This window comes from Ascaphus truei, chromosome 18 (assembly GCF_040206685.1).
Source record: "Ascaphus truei isolate aAscTru1 chromosome 18, aAscTru1.hap1, whole genome shotgun sequence".
Lineage (NCBI taxonomy): Eukaryota > Metazoa > Chordata > Amphibia > Anura > Ascaphidae > Ascaphus > Ascaphus truei.
The window spans coordinates 10,118,431-10,138,951 of NC_134500.1; the positions used below are offsets into that span (position 1 = coordinate 10,118,431).

At 53.6% G+C, this 20,521-nt stretch overlaps 1 protein-coding gene across 1 annotated transcript in view; it reads left to right on the plus strand.

The window, feature by feature from the left end:
* The first annotated feature begins 1,916 nt into the window (after nucleotides 1-1,916).
* FAH (fumarylacetoacetate hydrolase) overlaps nucleotides 1,917-20,521 on the plus strand; it is a 35,187-nt gene continuing 16,582 nt past the window's right edge. The window contains exons 1-3 of the mRNA XM_075575441.1: nucleotides 1,917-2,112; nucleotides 5,823-5,933; nucleotides 7,264-7,385. Of these exons, the coding sequence (XP_075431556.1) occupies nucleotides 2,032-2,112; nucleotides 5,823-5,933; nucleotides 7,264-7,385 (314 nt within the window). The 5' untranslated portion in view covers nucleotides 1,917-2,031. The remainder of the gene's footprint in view (nucleotides 2,113-5,822; nucleotides 5,934-7,263; nucleotides 7,386-20,521) is intronic.

A 20,521-nucleotide genomic window follows, 5' to 3' on the forward strand; every position in this document is an offset into this window, starting at 1 on the left:
AGGTAGGATAACATGAGGAGTGTATACGCTGAGACGTGACTTCACGGTGAGTATTGGACACAGCATGCTCACTGGCAGTAGGTGTGTGCCAGGTGATGCTGGAAGAAATGCATCCTCCTGTATCTTATCTATCTCTGAGACAAAACCATATTACATTATTCTGCGTTGTATAGTTCTCTGCAAGCCATGGCCACTGGGGGGAAGAGGTGCCTATTCCTTCACGAGGGTCTCAAAAGAGACCTACACCCCTTATTAATAACTATAATCTTCTTCCTCTCCTAAGGAATTAAACGCAGACCTCAGAAGCTCATCATTTTTTTCTGGTACCTCTCTGGCAGTCTGCTGCCTTAGGCCTCGGGCATGGTCAGCGCTTAGGCGCTGACCCGTGCTGAGGCTTACCAGTGAGCCCCTGCAGCCGCAATGAGAGCGGCTTTAGCAGGGGCTCGCGCACGCTTCCGCAAGCGTGGGTCTTAGGAGAATGTTAGATTCAACCGCTCAAGGGAGCGCAGGGCCGGTCACGTGAACGGTTCGCCCAATGAGGGCGAACCAGCTCCGTGACGTCACTGGCCCGCCCCCCGACACGCCCACGGACGGCGCGCTAACCAAGGCCAGGGAAAGCACCTGCTTTCCCTCAGCCTCAGCGCGCCTCCGTACGGCTGCTGTATACTGCGTGTGGCGCGGAGAAAAGGCCGCACCACAATGGGGCCGGCCATAGAGCACGCGACCGCAAAGCAGATTTTTTGCGAGACCAACATTTTTGTTTTTGTCGCGCGCCGGCCAGGTGACGTGAGCAGATCAGCCAATGAGGGTGAACCAGCCTCGTGATGTCACAGCCACGCTTTCCCGTCGCTGTGAAGCTCAAGCCACAGATCGCTCGGCCAACAGGCGCGCCCACTATATCCGACGCCTATGAGCAGAGAAACATAGCAGATACCAATAAGTCTGCGTCCATAGTGACTGCAGCCGTGCTGAGGCGCGCGGAGGCTGAGGGAAAGCGGGTGCTTTCCCTGGCCTTGGTCCGCGCGCCGTCTGGGGGCGTGTCGGGGGGGGGGAGCTGTGACGTCAAGGAGCTGGTTCGCCCTCATTGGGCGAACCGCTCACGTGACCGTCCCTGCGCTCCCGTGAGCGCCAAATCTAAAAATGTAATAAGACACACGCTTCCGCACGCCCCTGCCAAAGCCGCTCTCATTGCGGCTGCAGGGGCTCACTGAGAAGCGTCAGCGCGCCTCAGCACGGGTCAGCGCCTAAGCGCTGACACTGGACGCAGCCTAACTCTGCATGAGAAGTTTGGGGGCTTCTCAAACTTCAGGATATTGGGGGGGGGGGTGGGAGAGACAGAAGCAAAGATACAACAAGCTGAGTACATGTAGTCCTCGCTATCCAACGTCTCACTTTACAACACATGGCATATCCAACGCTTTACAATGCCTCCCTATGGGCCGTTTTTTTACGCTGGAATGCGTTATCCAACGCTCACCGCCACCGATTAACACGGGACGCACTTTACAACGGTTTCACTATCCAACGCTACTTCCAGAACGGGTTCCGCTGGATAACCGAGGACCGCCTGTATTGACAAGAGACAAATTGCAATAATTAACTAAAAGTGGGAGGGAACATATATATATATATAGGTTACTGTAACAAACCTGTAAAAAGGCTGCATGGGAAGAATAACAGAATAAGATTAGTAGCTTTTACACAATAAGGATCTTAGCTGTTAAACACCCCTACTACAAATATATGACAATCCCCTCCCTACCACCTCTCCCCTCCCCAGTATGTGGGGGTTGGGGGGGGGGGGGGGGAGTAGCTTTTTGAACATTGGACGTTCCCCTGCTGCTGCTGCAGATTGGCCAACTCATGCTGCCCCTGGATTTGATTAGTGTTATCCTGGGGGTGGAGAGGCTCAGGACTCAGGGATTGGCTGATAAGGAGGAGGCACAGGAAGAGCCCTGGGGTTGCACAAGGATTTAGTGGCTCTGTGATCTGCTGAACTTGGGGAAGCTTTTATATTTTTTGTCTCTGAGAATGTCTTTTATTCAGGTGGAAGAAAATGCTGACTTTCCCATTCAGAATCTCCCATATGGGATATTTTCTACCCAGGATGAGGTTGGTGATGTATATCTGTATGTGCGATTGTTTGCTATAGATGCTGATCTGTGTGTACAATGTGTATTTGTGTTATTTATGCAGCAGTGTATGTATGTGTGAATGTATTAATGCAATGTGTATCTTGGAATGTACAAAGAATGCATTCATATAATATAATGTAACTTTGCAAAAGAAAAAGTGTCTTGTGTGTGTGTGTGTATGTGTGTGTGTATTTGTATAAACTTGTGTTTCATGTCTATTGTTTGTGTAACTGTGTGTGATGTATGCATGTGTGATTTGTGTCTGTTTTTAGAAGACCAAGCTCTGTGCTCATTGTAAGACACATCAGCGTTAGTTCCAGGGAATACTTGAGTCTGGTAAACTGTTGTCATGAAATCCACATTGTATGTTCAAAAGGATCAATATAACATATAATATCCAGACCCTCCCTGAGCCAAGGAAATGTATAATGTAGGTAAAATCCTGGTGCTAGCTAGTCCCTCTAGGGAGCCTTAAATTCCAAATAAAGCTATATATGTAAAGTAATACTGTAAAATAATGCTGGGAATACACACAGAGTAGTTGCAAAATAATTGCTAGCGTTTACTGCATCAGGAGGGCAGAACAGGTAACGTTTTGGGGACGCAGCGCCTTCCTCAGGCGGTTTAGGACATTTGGTCACGACCAAGTCGCCGCCACTCATCTCACCGCCGGACGTTCTGCCGCCATGGTAAGCCCCTAACTTTACCCCTTACCCTAAAAACCCCAAATACCAACTGTACCCCCTACCCTACAAACTTTAGCCCTTTACCCTTACCCTAAAATCCTTAACCCCCCTGTACCCTAACCGCTAAAACCCCTTTAAATTAACTTACCAATGAAATGGACGGTGGCATCGAGGGCGGCGGCCAGACGCCGGCGGTGAGATGTCCATGACCAAATGTCTGATCCCATTCCTTGGGTGCCTTTATCTGAGGAAGGCGCTGTGTCCCCAAAATGTTACTTGTTCTGCCCTCGTGATGCAGTAAACTCGAGCAATTATTTTGCAACTACTCCGTGTGTGCCGCCATCTTTTTTTACGGTATGGGATTATGTGTGACAGGAATGTTTATTGAATTGCATAGATTTGACCTCTCTTTTACCCACTATAATACTAGGAAGACCTACATCTATAAGTCTGCGTCCCCCGTGCCGCTGACCGCGCTCGTGCATTAGTGGGGACATCACCAACTCTCCAAGCATGAGCGTTCGGCTGTCCGGCAAATTTCTTTGTAAGCGCGAGCGGGGGGGCCGTGGCCGAGCAGTGACGGGCGCTAATTGGCTGAGGAAGTCATGTGACCCTTCAGCACGCCTGAAAGACAATTGTATCTGTCTTGGTGAGCATACCGGCACGTCACCCGGACAGATTAAAATTCACTGTGCTGACCGCGCTAAGCACGGCCAGTGGCACAGTGGACTCGGCCTAAAGGTCCTGAGAGATTGTTATTGCCTCCAGCTCACACCAACTAATTCCTCGGTAATGCCGGTGTGGGTAAATGCGCCCGCTCCATCCTTAACGCCTATTAATTTGAATGGGCGTCAACGCCAGATCGTGTGTGTTTGCCTATACTGGTGCTTCTTGAATCGGCACTATAGGAAGAAGTCGTGGCTGCTGCATGGACCTTCCTCTGGTAACAGCAAAGCACGAGAGTGTACAATCCCCGGAACACTGTGCCAGGGATAGGGCATGGCGGCATGCCGGGAGAGCGTTCAATACCCCTGGCAGAGGCTGCTACAAGCCCAGGGGGGCAGCACAGTGGCAGTTGGAACAGCCCTTTAGCGGAGAAGTGGCACACGTGCCACAGACACCGAGTCACAACATTTTGTTTTGATTAAACTCCTAAATGAGGACAAAAAAACCTTATTAAAGGGGCAATCGCTCTTAGGACCAAAATGAACTGATTCCAGTGACGTCTGACGGGTCCTGTTCCGGGTCATGCTACCTTCTTGTAATGTATTTTTTTAAGTTAGACTAGGAGGGAGAAGTTTGATTCCCTTCTGTGTGATGTCACTGTGTGATGAGCGAGCGCTTGTACAGCCAGGGTCCCCCCTCCCCTTATCTCTATTGGTTATCTGATAAGGACAGGGTGGGATAAGGGGAAATAAAACACTTGATTGACAAACACTGCCCCATCCAGAGACCCCCAGAAATTCAACTGGCCGACCACGTGGGATTACACAGAGCGAGAGACTAGGGCCGGTTAGCGCGTGTGTGTGCGTGGACTTCAAAGTGTGAGAAACGGCCTGCAGCTGGAGACAACAAGGGGAACCCCATGTGGTGCAGAAAGGGGCATCAAAGCCAGGCCACTGGGGAACGTCCACAGGAGGTGCGGCCACGGCAGGGAACTAAATAAGGCGTGGCTGTGGCAGTTAGGTGGAATATCTGGACATACATTGTGACACCAATACACGTGCTTTAAAAAAACAACTCTGAGGGTCCCACTCCATAAAATGTGCGTTGTATGTGTGAAGGCTTCTTACATGTGACACGTATGTCCATACCATCGTTGTTTTATATCGTATATATTTTTTATTTAGAACCTTTATTAGTAAATATCAATGATTGCAATATTTATAATACATGTTAATCTATATAATGAAACAATCATGCTGCAGCAAATAATTTTTGGCTGGCAATTTACAAGTAGATATTTATGGGATTACACCAAGTTGCGCGTGGCAGACGGTTGTGATGCACTTTTTTTTTTATTGCTCACGGAAGCACTCCTTGACCATTAACCTCTGCATGGCTAGCACAGTCCATTTTGGCGTGCAAAAAAAAAAAAAAAAAGGAACCCATTTTTGGCACTGGCGCACCTTGAGATATTTCAGGTTGGCACACAGGCGCGCACAACATTCGGTGCGCCAATTTGGCAGCACGAGGGCGGTTTGCGATGCTTAAAGTTGCAGACCAAGCAATATCCTGTTTTTTTTTTTTTTTTAAATATCAGTTCTGTATTATGAGAAAGTACTTATAGCATTTTTTTTTAAACTGTGCATTACATTTTTAATGTATTATAATGTAACAAGCATTTTGTTTCTATAGCAACCATTTACAAAGTCACATTGTATTGTATGTCTTTATTTATATAGCGCCATTAATGTACATAGCGCTTCACAGTAGTAATACACGTGGTAATCCCCTTCCTCTTCTGAAACAGGCTCTGGCACACCCCTTTTTGAGCACTACCCTCTCTAGCACTGCGCCAATGGTATCTAGTGACTGCCTGGTCACATGATCTTCCCCACAGAACTTTGGTCTTCTTCTGCTGCACTGACCCCATTTAATGAACCCCAGAGCCGAATCTTCGATCGGCAACTTAGCTAATTACTTATCATTGTGTGGCTTGTGTTGATGCACATATTAAAGGGGAAGAAAAAACCGGCAGCTTGGACTGTTCTTTTAACACATGGCCCCCAAACAAGTTAACAGTGAGATGAAGGGAAGGAGGTATATTATACGGAAACTGTTTTAAATAAAATTAAAAAAAGAAAAAAACAACACACCACACAAAACCTTCACAAATGTATTCAACACAAAAACTACATCTGATTTATTTTCCTTATTACAGGATTCCGGAAAGTGATGTTTTAACGTCCGACACTGTGGGGATCTTTCTAGCTTTAATGACAGAGTTCAGTAGGGAAAGACCAACCTAGAAACTGAACCCTTCCTTCCTTTCTTGCAGCCCAGGCATAGGATAGGAGTGGCAATCGGCAACCACATCCTGGATCTGAGTGTCATCAGACATTTGTTCACTGGACCTTTTCTGTCTGGGAATCAGGATGTTTTCAATGAGGTGAGTTTTATGTAGGGCACTCCCTATATAAAAAAAAAATATATACAGTATATTTTTTTTATAGTGCCTGTCCTTATGTGTCTTTGGGGGAGCATTATAGCACCACACCCTCTATGTATATGTGTTGGGGGCATTTTAGTTTGAGGTCGTTTGTATGTGGGGCTTTCCACTCCAAATCTCACGCGGTCAACGATCACTAAAAGAGAACTTTTAAAATGATCCCAAAAGTCCTGAAAGATAAGAGATCAAGTTGGGATTCCCTTATAGGCTTGTTTGCCAGTAATAAACTGCTCAGGCGACCAGAGGAAGGTGCATCAATAAGATCTATAACCGCCATAAGCTTGGTGTAAAATTCCTCTACACAAACCTCTGACCCCGAGAAGCCAAAAGCTGCATCTTCAACATCCTCCCCCTCCCCCACTGCAGCGGAACACTGTGAAGCAACGTAGTGCCAACACCTGCAGGTTGTTATACTCCTGTACCACCCATCTACACCAGCATGTTGGAAGCCCTACATGACCTTTTTGAGAATACTTTTGGATGGAAGGCCCCCACACTGGTTCTTAAACAGGCGCGTGAAAGAATACTCGTCCGGACACCTGGAGAATTAAAAAAATCCACAGCAAGAGATTTGACTTACCGTTTGCACCCCCATAAATATCTACTACCATATTGATAGGGTTGTGGTAAATCCTTCTTGGGTTTTGCTCATCTCCACCAGCTACTGTCTGCAAGCCTCCCAACATACCACTTAAATTGTAAGCTCTTCGGGGGAGGATCTCCCTTTTCCTCATTTACCTGCTGCCCTTGTCCCTACTGTCTATAATGTATTTACCTTATATTGTCATCTTGTAAAGCACTGCATAGATTGGTGGGGGTATGTAAATACAATGATACACGCATGCTGCCATTTTTAATCACTTGATTGTATTTATATAGGGTACAAAGTGAGACCCTGACCAAAGGAAATTACAATATAAGTGGTATAATGGGAAACATACAGGCACAGGAAGAACGGGCACTGTGTGTCATTAAGAGTGCAAGTTGGGGAAGTCACGCGCATCTAAAGTCACTTATTGACCCAATATCCATCATCAACAGAAAAGCACTAATGTGCATTGGGAGGGGAGTTGGAAAACAAGGATGGGACTGAGAATATGGACTTTGGCATAACTTGCTGTGTGATTGGGATGGGTGGGGAACCACACAGTGCATGTTCCCCTGTATATAGTATTTGCGGTGGCTGTTGATTATTTTTAGCTGTGGATGTTGGGATTCATCAGCTGCTCGGTATCGCTGGGCATTGATAAGGTCTATTCTTTTACTGCAGCCAACACTCAACCGTTTCATGGCTCTTGGCCACCACGCGTGGAGAGAAGCCCGTCAGGTTCTTCAGAAGCTGCTGGCAGCATCGGAGCCCTCAATACGGGACAACAAGGATCTGCGAGCCAGGTGAGGGGGCAATCCACAAATGGGCAGGGAGAAAGTAGTCTCTCTCAAGCTGTGGAAAGTAGCATCGTATCCTATAAAGAAAATATGGTGCGGATCTCATTTTCTCTCCAAAGTTTCACCGGTGGAGGGTTTTGGTCATTCTCTTCCCCCCCCCCCCACCTATAACTTAAATGACTGGTTATATCCACTACCCAGCTTTACATTTTATAGCCAGCAACCAGCCTAAGGCCTCGGTCCCGCTGCGCTCGTTGGCGCGGGCGGCCATGTCGCGAGTTCCCCACCAGCAGGGGAATCCTCGCGAGCCGGTCCCCCCTGGCGGTACAGAGCACTACACGCTGTGGCGCGTCAGCCGCTAGGGGACACAAGAAAATGGTGATGTCTAGCGTTGACGCGTCACGTGGTGTGGCTGTGAGCCAATGGGGAGGGGAGGCTTCGGGAGGAGGAGACGCTTCGGGGAGGAGTGTGGAGTGAAAGCGTGAGTGCCTGTCTGTGTGTGTGTTTGTATGAGTGCGTGAGTGCCTGCCTGTGTATATGAGTGTGTGTATGAGTGCCTGCGTGTGTGTGTTTAATACTTACCCTCAGCAGCTCCAGCCCGAGTCCGTGGAGGGAGGAGAGGGAGAGGGGGGGGGGGGGGGGGGGGGGGAGTAGCGGGTCCCTCCGCTCAAGCCACACCCCCCCTCCCGCTCACACCTCCCACTCCCGCCCACTGCATATCGCGGTCTGTGTATGTCAGCGCACCGCCTGTCTGCAGTGCGGGTGCGCTGACTCTGGGAGCGGGGCCTTAGCCTTACAGGGATAAGACCCAAAAGGACAAAAACAAGCTGCCTGTGAGTAGGGTTACTGGCTCTGCACTTCTTTAACCCAGGCGGTGCTGGAAACATTGTGTAATACGGCAGGCATACGCTTATAGGGGTCCCATGTTAAAATAGATAAGTAAAGAGGGACTCATTTGCATGTCATTACTCAGAACCCCTGGCTGCCGTGGAAGCGCTGTTTGCTAAGAGATAATGGGGAAAGACAGGGGGCTACAGGTGGTACCACAGATGCTCCTTGGAAATCCCTGGGTTTAGGCAAGTTTTAAAAAAACATTTTGGGGTGGAATGGCTGCTTTAAGAGAGCGATTGATACATTGACTGGTCCCATTTGTATTAAGCAAACTTGAACATTTCATAAACAATAATACGTGTTATTTTGACGGCATCACTAAGTGTGTGTATATGTCTGTATATAGCACCAAATATGCACAGCGATTCCCAGCAGTAATACACGGGCCGTAATATAACACGGGAAAGGTTTGCGCACCCCCTCCTGCGTCAAAACGTGCGGGATCAGGTGGCATCACGTGACCCTGCGGCGTAATTTCACAGGCACCAGGATGACGCGTCGCTGGAAGGTAAGGAGTATTTATTAGAGGCCTCACGCAGCCCCCCAGCATTTAATTTAAATGCCTGGTGATGGAGGGAGCGCGGAACCTTTAACTGCCACACCCCCCGAAAATCTAGCACCCCCCCACTTTGCGCACCGCTGAGAACACAATGGGAATAAGTGCTTGAGACATAAAAGTAACATTAGGGAAAGGGAATCCCTTCCCTGAAGCTTACAATCGAAGCGAGGTATCCGGGTGCTTTTTCCACTTGTACAAGGGAGGGTTCTAATGATTTAAGGGAATGTGCAGGAGAACCTGGAGTAAGAGCGCAGATGAGAAATCAGGGAGGGGGGGAGGGAGGGGAAGGTTTTCTATGGGAAAGAGAGGGAGGAAAAAAAAACCAGCAAGAGAGAAGTTGGTCAGTGAAGGTGCATGACCAGGGAGCTCCCCTCAGTACCCAGTACCCCCACACACATACAAATAATGACAGAGACTGGATCTGGAGTCAGAAAAGGCAAAAGCTCTGTTTATTAAAATAATTAAAGTACATGCCAGTCCCAGCCAGAGTGCTCGCATGGGACGGTCCCTGAACCGCCAACCCCGTAACTCTAGCCGGGCACATGTGACCCTACCCAAAACAGGATCCTGAACCCCTCCGTATGCCCAGCTGAAAGGCTGCTTCCCTATTGGGGTAAAGAAACAAAAGTGCGCAACCCAAAAGACACCAAATTGTGTTAAGAGAACAATGTCTATATAGTGAAACCTCTAAATTGACTAAACCCTCCTTGATATTAAAAATAATATTTCAAGCACAACCCTACTGTGGAAGTGATAAAAAATAACCATACATAACCGTTGGTTCGTTGCGTATGCTGCTCGAGTTACGGAGTGGCTCAACACTCCAAAGAGCTAGACAAAAAAACAAGCGCAAAACGCAAATAGTGAAGTATATCAAAACTTGTTTAGTGTTAAAAAAAAGGGTAGGTGTTCTGCGTTCATCAGAAAAATAGAACATAAGCATTTTGTGTAACATTACACGAGTTACCACACAGTTGTCGACAATGGAAGGGAATGCCTCGGAGAGTGCGGAGGTCCACCTACCTGAGGCATTCCCTTCCATCGTGTGTCCTGTCGACAACTGTGTGGTAACTCGTGTAATGTTACACAAAATGCTTATGTTCTATTTTTCTGATGTACGCAGAACACTTACCCTTTTTTTAACACTAAACAAGTTTTGATATACTTCACTATTTGCATTTTGCGCTTGTTTTTTTGTCTTTTGTCCCTGTTGGGGTACCTCCCCAGCCATGGCGCCATACTTGCGACGATTACCAGGGGACGCCGCCTTCCTCGCCAAACTTCTGCCCTGTCCCCTTAAACCTGCCCGGCATGAAAACACTCGGCCCGTGAGTGATGGCCGCCACAGACGGAGCACGCGTGCCAGAAACGGCAGCTGTTGTACTTACAACAGGCATCGTTGAATGCCCAGCAGACGTTAGACTGACTCGGGCCCGGCTTACCCGCTCGCCATGTACCGCCTCCCCCATTTGCCCCACCAGCAAAGGGGACCGGCCCATCTACCCATATCCACTCCATCCAGAGATCCACATCCTTAATGTCCCAGGATAACTGCCCCTTCTCTGATGCCATTTTTTGCCTGAATGCCTCATCATAATACCACCAGCCCATGCCAATGCTCCAGTCGTACGCCTTGGCAATCGTATCCTGGTATTTAAAGAGTGCCGAACATAGGTAGGGTGCCCGCTCGCCAATCACCCCCGCCAGGATTGAAAAGGCCCGCAGCCAATTGTAAAACGTACGTGGAAAGAGGCGTCTTTTCACGTTCTTCTTCCTGGCTCCCCCTCTCTTGGTTGACCTTGCAAACCCTTTCCTATAACCTTGGAGCAACGGTAGTAGCTCCACGTATTCCCCCGCCCAAATCTTTTCTTTGACCTCACTTTGCAAATGCATGCCCAATGGAGTGGCGCTGCACGTGTACGCGCCCTGGACCGCCTCGCCCGACAACCTACTCGCCTCCGTGGGCAGCCCCGTGCTTCCGACTATTACTGCCGGTATGGTACCCAGGGCTGGGCAGGGTGCCGCAGGCGTTGTGAATAAAGGACTTGTTTCCCACCAGGCGGCCTGCCCTGCCACCGTGCCTTCGGCTCCACAAGGGGCACGCCTGTCACCCCCTGCCGTCGCAGCCTGCGGAGTTGCGCGTCCTGTACTCTCTCCGGTTCCTGAAAGGCCCGCTCGTGGGGCCAACGCCTGGATCACATCCATCAGAATTGCTGAGAACTGCGCCGTCCTTGCGTCACTGGGAGACACCGCCTCTTGCTGCTGAGGGGTAGGCATACCGCCTGCTGATTGGTCCCCTTTCCTGTGACTACGAACCCCTGATCCCAGAAACAAGGAGGCAATAGGGTGAGACAGGGGGCCTGCCAGTCTTTTGGGTGCCATGTTGCCGTCTGCCAATCTCTTATCGGCCACCGATTGCCGCTTACCCGCAGACGTCGCCCGCGGTGCTGCGGACTGCGTGTCCAGCTCTACTACCATCGTCTCCTCGCCATGCACTCTTGTGGGTGGCCTTACCAGGCGCCCAGAGCGCCGCAAAGCTGGGGACACTGAACTGCCGCCTGCAACAGTCACATGCGGCCGTCCTGCAACCGCGGAAGGCGGCAGTCTCGCCACCAACTCGTCCGCAACCGCCGAAGGTCTCAAGTATCTCCGCGACGCCCTGACCACTGCCACCGTTGCAGGGGGCTGCTGCCCCGCTGGCGGACTCTTACCACAGACTGCAACGGGTGCAGTCTGCACTTGTGGCGTGTCCCCACTGCCTACCTGCCCGATCGGCGGCCACCATTCTTGACTGGGGTCACCTTCGTCGCTTGACGACGGCCAAGCGACCGTACCGGGGGAGTCATAATGGCCTTGTCCGTTAGCCACCTCGCGTAGCATGTCCAACAGCTGCTGCTCAAACCAGCCTTCCTCCTGGCTCAGAGCCTCCGCCCGGAGCCGAATTACCTGATTGGCTAACGACATTGTTACCGAAGCCATGTTTGTGAACTTGCTATTGCTAGCTGCGGGATGAATGACGCAACTGTCACGTATTGGTTTATGCCGCCAGATACCGTAATTTGGCGCGTTTTGACGACGGATGACCACGAATCCAGACGAGGAAAGAACCGCTGCTTGATCAGACAAATCCAACTGAAATAAAAAATAGGAAATATTCTCCGTTATCAAATAAGCCTTTAACGCGATAAATCAGTAGTGATTTGTTGACAAACTCAGTCACGTTTCCAAGCCCACGTCAATGATCACTTTATACACAACCATATTTGTATCATTGGCAGAGGAAGGCTGAACAGCGCGTATATTGATTGCCGTTATTAAGGAGGATGTAAACATTGCATATTAATGCTATGTCAGCAGGGGACAGATCATTTATTTCATGCATCGGTTTGCACATTAAATGCTAGATACGTTACCCCTATTTTCTGTGTCCCCAATATAACGGATGTATTAGGCCCGACATAAAACACATACATACAGGCCTCTTATATAAGACATTGACGTTCGTGATATCATTCAAACTTTGTATACTTCCATTTGATTTGGCGAGAAAAGGCGTATGGATGGATGGGAGGGGGGGAGAAAAGGCGTACGGATGGATGGGTGGGGGGGAGAAAAGGCGTACGGATGGATGGGAGGGGGGGAGAAAAGGCGCACGGGTGGATGGGGGGGCGAAAAGGCGTACGGATGGATGGGAGGGGGGGAGAAAAGGTGTACGGGTGGATGGGGGGGCGAATAGGCGTACGGATGGATGGGAGGGGGGGCGAAAAGGCGTGGGGGCGAAAAGGCGTACGGATGGATGGGAGGGGGGAGAAAAGGCGTGGGGGCGAAAAGGCGTACGGATGGATGGGAGGGGGGGAGAAAAGGCGTACGGATGGGTAGGAGGGGGGGAGAAAAGGCGTACGGATGGGTGGGGGGGAGAAAAGGCGTACGGATGGAAGGGAGGGGGGGCGAAAAGGCGTACGGATGGATGGGGGCGAAAAGGCGTACGGATGGATGGGTGGGGGGGAGAAAAGGCGTACGGATGGATGGGAGGGGGGGAGAAAAGGCGCACGGATGGATGGGGGGGCGAAAAGGCGTACGGATGGATGGGAGGGGGGGAGAAAAGGCACACGGATGGATGGGGGGGCGAAAAGGCGTACGGATGGATGGGAGGGGGGGGCAAAAAGGCGTACGGATGGATGGGGGGGCGAATAGGCGTACGGATGGATGGGGGGGCGAATAGGCGTACGGATGGGTGGAAGGGGGGGAGAAAAGGCGTACGGATGGATGGGGGGGGCGAATAGGCGTACGGATGGATGGGGGGCGAAAAGGCGTACGGATGGATGGGAGGGCGAATAGGCGTACGGATGGATGGGGGGGCGAATAGGCGTACGGATGGATGGGGGGGGGGGAGAAAAGGCGTACGGATGGATGGGAGGGGGGGAGAAAAGGCGCACGGATGGATGGGGGGGCGAAAAGGCGTACGGATGGATGGGAGGGGGGGAGAAAAGGCGTGGGGGTGAAAAGGCGTACGGATGGATGGGAGGGGGGGAGAAAAGGCGTGGGGGCGAAAAGGCGTACGGATGGATGGGAGGGGGGGAGAAAAGGCGCACGGATGGATGGGGGGCGAAAAGGCGTACGGATGGATGGGAGGGGGGGGCAAAAAGGCGTACGGATGGATGGGGGGCGAATAGGCGTACGGATGGATGGGGGGCGAAAAGGCGTACGGATGGGTGGGAGAAAAGGCGTACGGATGGATGGGGGGGCGAATAGGCGTACGGATGGATGGGGGGGCGAAAAGGCGTACGGATGGATGGGAGGGCGAATAGGCGTACGGATGGATGGGGGGGCGAATAGGCGTACGGATGGATGGGGGGGCGTATAGGCGTACGGATGGATGGGAGGGCGAATAGGCGTACGGATGGATGGGGGGGCGAAAAGGCGTACGGATGGATGGGGGGGCGAATAGGCGTACGGATGGATGGGGGGGCGAATAGGCGTACGGATGGATGGGGGGGCGAATAGGCGTACGGATGGATGGGAGGGGGGGAGAAAAGGCGCACGGATGGATGGGGGGGCGAAAAGGCGTACGGATGGATGGGAGGGGGGGAGAAAAGGCGTGGGGGTGAAAAGGCGTACGGATGGATGGGAGGGGGGGAGAAAAGGCGTGGGGGCGAAAAGGCGTACGGATGGATGGGAGGGGGGGAGAAAAGGCGCACGGATGGATGGGGGGCGAAAAGGCGTACGGATGGATGGGAGGGGGGGCAAAAAGGCGTACGGATGGATGGGGGGCGAATAGGCGTACGGATGGATGGGGGGCGAAAAGGCGTACGGATGGGTGGAAGGGGGGGAGAAAAGGCGTACGGATGGATGGGGGGGCGAATAGGCGTACGGATGGATGGGAGGGCGAATAGGCGTACGGATGGATGGGAGGGCGAATAGGCGTACGGATGGGTGGGAGAAAAGGCGTACGGATGGATGGGGGGGCGAATAGGCGTACGGATGGATGGGGGGGCGAAAAGGCGTACGGATGGATGGGAGGGCGAATAGGCGTACGGATGGATGGGGGGGCGAATAGGCGTACGGATGGAAGGGAGGGGGGGCGAAAAGGCGTACGGATGGATGGGGGCGAAAAGGCGTACGGATGGATGGGGGGGCGAAAAGGTGTACGGATGGATGGGGGGGCGAATAGGCGTACGGGTGGATGGGGGGCGAAAAGGCATACGGATGGGTGGGAGAAAAGGCGTACGGATGGATGGGGGGGCGAATAGGCGTACGGATGGATGGGGGGGCGAAAAGGCGTACGGATGGATGGGAGGGCGAATAGGCGTACGGATGGATGGGGGGGCGAATAGGCGTACGGATGGATGGGGGGGCGAATAGGAGGGGGGGAGAAAAGGCGTGGGGGTGAAAAGGCGTACGGATGGATGGGAGGGGGGAGAAAAGGCGTGGGGGCGAAAAGGCGTACGGATGGATGGATGGGAGAAAAGGCGTGGGGGAGAAAAGGCGTACGGATGGGTGGGAGGGGGGGAGAAAAGGCGTACGGATGGAAGGGAGGGGGGGCGAAAAGGCGTACGGATGGATGGGAGGGGGAGAAAAGGCGTACGGATGGATGGGGGGGAGAAAAGGCGTACGGATGGATGGGAGGGGGGAGAAAAGGCGTACGGATGGATGGGAGGGGGGGAGAAAAGGCGTACGGATGGATGGGAGGGGGGAGAAAAGGCGTACGGATGGATGGGAGGGGGAGAGAAAAGGCGTACGGATGGATGGGAGGGGGAGAAAAGGCGTACGGATGGATGGGAGGGGGGAGAAAAGGCGTACGGATGGATGGGAGGGGGAGAGAAAAGGCGTACGGATGGATGGGAGGGGGAGAAAAGGCGTACGGATGGATGGGAGGGGGAGAAAAGGCGTACGGATGGATGGGGGGGAGAAAAGGCGTACGGATGGATGGGAGGGGGGAGAAAAGGCGTACGGATGGATGGGAGAAGAGGCGTACGGATGGATGGGAGGGGGAAAAAAGGCGTACGGATGGATGGGAGGGGGGGAGAAAAGGCGTACGGATGGATAGGAGGGGGGAGAAAAGGCGTACGGATGGATGGGGGGGGAGAAAAGGCGTACGGATGGATGGGAGGGGGGGAGAAAAGGCGTACGGATGGTTGGGAGGGGGGGAGAAAAGGCGTACGGATGGTTGGGAGGGGGGGAGAAAAGGCGTACGGATGGATGGGAGGGGGGGAGAAAAGGCGTACGGATGGATGGGAGGGGGGAGAAAAGGCGTACGGATGGATGGGTGGGAGAAAAGGCGTACAGATGGATGGGAGGGGGGGAGAAAAGGCGCACGGATGGATGGGGGGGCGAAAAGGCGTACGGATGGATGGGGGGGCGAAAAGGCGTACGGATGGGTGGGAGGGAGAAAAGGCGTATGGATGGGTGGGGGGGAGAAAAGGCGTACGGATGGAAGGGAGGGGGGAGAAAAGGCGTACGGATGGAAGGGAGGGGGGAGAAAAGGCGTACGGATGGAAGGGAGGGGGGAGAAAAGGCGTACGGATGGAAGGGAGGGGGGAGAAAAGGCGTACGGATGGAAGGGAGGGGGGGAGAAAAGGCGTACGGATGGATGGGGGGGCGAAAAGGCGTACGGGTGGATGGGAGGGAGGGAGAAAAGGCGTACGGATGGATGGGGGGGAGAAAAGGCGTACGCATGGATGGGAGGGGGGGAGAAAAGGCGTACGCATGGATGGGAGGGGGGAGAAAAGGCGTACGCATGGATGGGAGGGGGGAGGCGTACGGATGGATGGGAGGGGGGGAGAAAAGGCGTACGGATGGTTGGGAGGGGGGAGAAAAGGCGTACGGATGGATGGGAGGGGGGGGAGAAAAGGCGTACGGATGGATGGGAGGGGGGGAGAAAAGGCGTACGGATGGATGGGAGGGGGGGAGAAAAGGCATACGGATGGATGGGAGGGGGGGAGAAAAGGCGTACGGATGGTTGGGAGGGGGGAGAAAAGGCGTACGGATGGATGGGAGGGGGGGAGAAAAGGCGTAAGGATGGATGGGAGGGGGGGAGAAAAGGCGTACGGATGGATGGGAGAAAAGGCATACGGATGGATGGGAGGGGGGAAAAAAGGCGTACGGATGGATGGGAGAAAAGGCGTACGGATGGATGGGAGGGGGGAGAAAAGGCGTACGGATGGATGGGAGGGGGGGAGAAAAGGCGTACGGATGGTTGGGAGGGGGGAGAAAAGGCGTACGGATGGATGGGAGGGGGGGAGAAAAGGCGTAAGGATGGATGGGAGGGGGGGGGGGAAAGGCGTACGGATGGATGGGAGGGGGGGAGAAAAGGCGTACGGATGGATGGGAGGGGGGGAGAAAAGGCGTACGGATGGATGGGAGGGGGGGAGAAAAGGCGTACGGATGGTTGGGAGGGGGGAGAAAAGGCGTACGGATGGATGGGAGGGGGGGAGAAAAGGCGTAAGGATGGATGGGAGGGGGGGAGAAAAGGCGTAAGGATGGATGGGAGGGGGGGAGAAAAGGCGTAAGGATGGATGGGAGGGGGGGAGAAAAGGCGTACGGATGGATGGGAGAAAAGGCGTACGGATGGATGGGAGGGGGGGAGAAAAGGCGTACGGATGGTTGGGAGGGGGGAGAAAAGGCGTACGGATGGATGGGAGGGGGGGGGAGAAAAGGCGTACGGATGGATGGGAGGGGGGAGAAAAGGCGTACGGATGGATGGGAGGGGGGGAGAAAAGGCGTACGGATGGATGGGAGGGGGGGAGAAAAGGCGTACGGATGGATGGGAGGGGGGGAGAAAAGGCGTACGGATGGTTGGGAGGGGGGAGAAAAGGCGTACGGATGGATGGGAGGGGGGAGAAAAGGCGTACGGGTGGATGGGAGGGGGGAGAAAAGGCGTACGGATGGATGGGAGGGGGGGGGGAGAAAAGGCGTACGGATGGATGGGAGGGGGGAGAAAAGGCGTACGGATGGATGGGAGGGGGGGAGAAAAGGCGTACGGATGGATGGGAGGGGGGGAGAAAAGGCGTACGGATGGATGGGAGAAAAGGCGTACGGATGGTTGGGAGGGGGGAGAAAAGGCGTACGGATGGATGGGAGGGGGGAGAAAAGGCGTACGGGTGGATGGGAGGGGGGAGAAAAGGTGTACGGATGGATGGGAGGGGGGAGAAAAGGCGTACGGATGGATGGGAGGGGGGAGAAAAGGCGTACGGATGGATGGGAGAAAAGGCGTACGGATGGATGGGAGGGGGAGAAAAGGCGTATGGATGGGGGGGAGAGAATCTCTTATGGATGGGGGGGAGAGAAACTCGTACGGATGGGGGGGAGAGAAACACTCGTACGAATGGGGGGGAGAGAAACACTCGTACGAATGGGGGGGGAGAAACACTCGTACGAATGGGGGGGGAGAAACACTCGTACGAATGGGGGGGGAGAAACACTCGTACGAATGGGGGGGGAGAAACACTCGTACGAATGGGGGGGGAGAAACACTCGTACGAATGGGGGGGGAGAAACACTCGTACGAATGGGGGGGGGAGAAACACTCGTACGAATGGGGGGGGGAGAAACACTCGTACGAATGGGGGGGGGAGAAACAATCGTACGAATGGGGGGGGAGAAACACTCGTACGAATGGGGGGGGAGAAACACTCGTACGAATGGGGGGGGAGAAACACTCGTACGAATGGGGGGGGAGAAACACTCGTACGAATGGGGGGGAAACTGGGGGGGAGAAACTGGGATGGATGGGGGGGAGAAACTGGGATGGATGGGGGGAGAAACTGGGATGGATGGGGGGAGAAACTGGGATGGATGGGGGGAGAAACTGGGATGGATGGGGGGGAGAAACTGGGATGGATGGGGGGGAGAAACTGGGATGGATGGGGGGGAGAAACTGGGATGGATGGGGGGGAGAAACTGGGATGGATGGGGGGGAGAAACTGGGATGGATGGGGGGGAGAAACTGGGATGGATGGGGGGGAGAAACTGGGATGGATGGGGGGGAGAAACTGGGATGGATGGGGGGGAGAAACTGGGATGGATGGGGGGGAGAAACTGGGATGGATGGGGGGGAGAAACTGGGATGGATGGGGGGAGAAACTGGGATGGATGGGGGGGAGAAACTGGGATGGATGGGGGGAGAAACTGGGATGGATGGGGGGGAGAAACTGGGATGGATGGGGGGGAGAAACTGGGAAGGATGGGGGGGATTAACTCGGATGGATGGGGGGGAGAAACTCGGATGGATGGGGGGGAGAAACTCGGATGGATGGGGGGGAGAAACTCGGATGGATGGGGGGGAGAAACTCGGATGGATGGGGGGGAGAAACTCGGATGGATGGGGGGGAGAAACTCGGATGGATGGGGGGAGAAACTCGGATGGATGGGGGGGAGAAACTCGGATGGATGAGGGGGAGAAACTCGTACGGATGGGGGGGAGAAACTCGGATGGATGGGGGGGGGGGAGAAACTCGGATGTATGGGGGGGAGAAACTCGGATGGATGGCGGGGAGACAAACTCGTATGGATAGGGGGGAGAGAGAAACTCGTATGGATAGGGGGGAGAGAGAAACTCGTATGGATAGGGGGGGGAGAAACTCGGATGGATGGGGGGGAGAGAAACTCGTATGGATAGGGGGGAGAGAAACTCGTATGGATAGGGGGGGGAGAAACTCGGATGGATGGGGGGGGAGAGAAACTCGGATGGATGGGGGGGGGGGGCGCCACGAGGCCATTGCTCCGCTACCTGGCTGCATCATCCCATACACAGGCGGCACCTTGCGGTCCCGGGAGATGTGCGGCACTGTACCGCAGCCGGGCAGGCTCCGCTAACCCTGCACGTGTCCGCCTGGGGGGGAGGGACCGTTGGTTCCCCCTCACCTCCCCGGAGGAATCCGCCGAGAGAGACCCCCGCCCGCCGAGAGAGACCCCAGCCCAGTCATATCTCCCCTGTACTCACAGCAAACCGGTCGCCCCGGCTCCCTCCCTGCGGACAGCTGCGGGAACCAGGGCGTGGGACAAACCTGGGGCGGGCGGGCACACCGGGGACCGGGCACACCGGGGACCGGGCACACCGGGGACCGGGCACACCGGGGACCGGGCACACCGGGGACCGGGCACACCGGGGACCGGGCACACCGGGGACCGGGCCGCCCGGGATTAGGTACACATGAAATCCAACAATTACCTGATCGCGATGCAGCGGGACCCGGGCGCGTCTGGAGCAGAATGAGCGCGCGCCGCTCCCGCGGCTGGGATTTAAACTTCCAGCCCCGCCCCTACCTCCTCCCCCTCCTCTAACTCCTCCCTGCCCTGGCTCCTCCCATTCCGCCCCTCCCTGCCCTATCCCCTCCCTGCCATAGCTCCCCCCCCTCCCTGCCCTAGCTCCTCCCCCTCCCTGCCCTAACTCCTCCTCTAACTCCTCCCTGCCCTAGCTCCTCCCTGCCATAGCTCCTCCCCATTGCGCCCCTCCCTGACATAGCTCCTCCCCCTCCCTGCCCTAGCTCCTCCCCCTCCCTGCCCTAGCTCCTCCCGCCCCCCTAACATTTAATTTTTTAATCCTTTTTATTGATACTAATAGTAATATTGCACCATTTCATGTACGAGAGTAATATGAAAATAATCGCATTATACATGTTTTTTTTTTTTTTTTTACTTGAATTTTTTATTGATCTTTTTAAAGAGAAGGGATACATAAAAAAAGAAGAAAAAAAGGGGGGGGGGTTACATTGTATGTATCAATCTGGTAGTAACAGGGTTGGGAAGGAGGGAAGGGGGCAGCATTTGTACATATATAGTATATTGGGCAACGCACTGTTCAGAGATTCTTTTAGTCTAAATATGGGGGTATACCTGCGTGTCGAAACCAAGGGGCCCAAGTCTCCAAACATTGTGCGGTGGAGCCATTCCGATAAGCGGAAAGTTTTTCCATATTAACTATATGCCACATTTTTTTTGTTTTATTTGGTTCAGAGATGGAGTGTTAGGTTGTTTCCAATTCTTGGCAATTGTGCACCTTGTGGCGTTCAAGATTTGAGAGATAATTTTGGCTTCTTTTTTGTTTTGGTTGGCCATTGGTTTTCCTAGCAATATATATATTGGATCCTGTGGCACAGTGATGCCTAGGATCCTATGTATTAGGGCGGACACCTCCCCCCCCATATTGGTTGGATCTTGGGGCACGACCAAAATATATGCAGTATATTCCCCA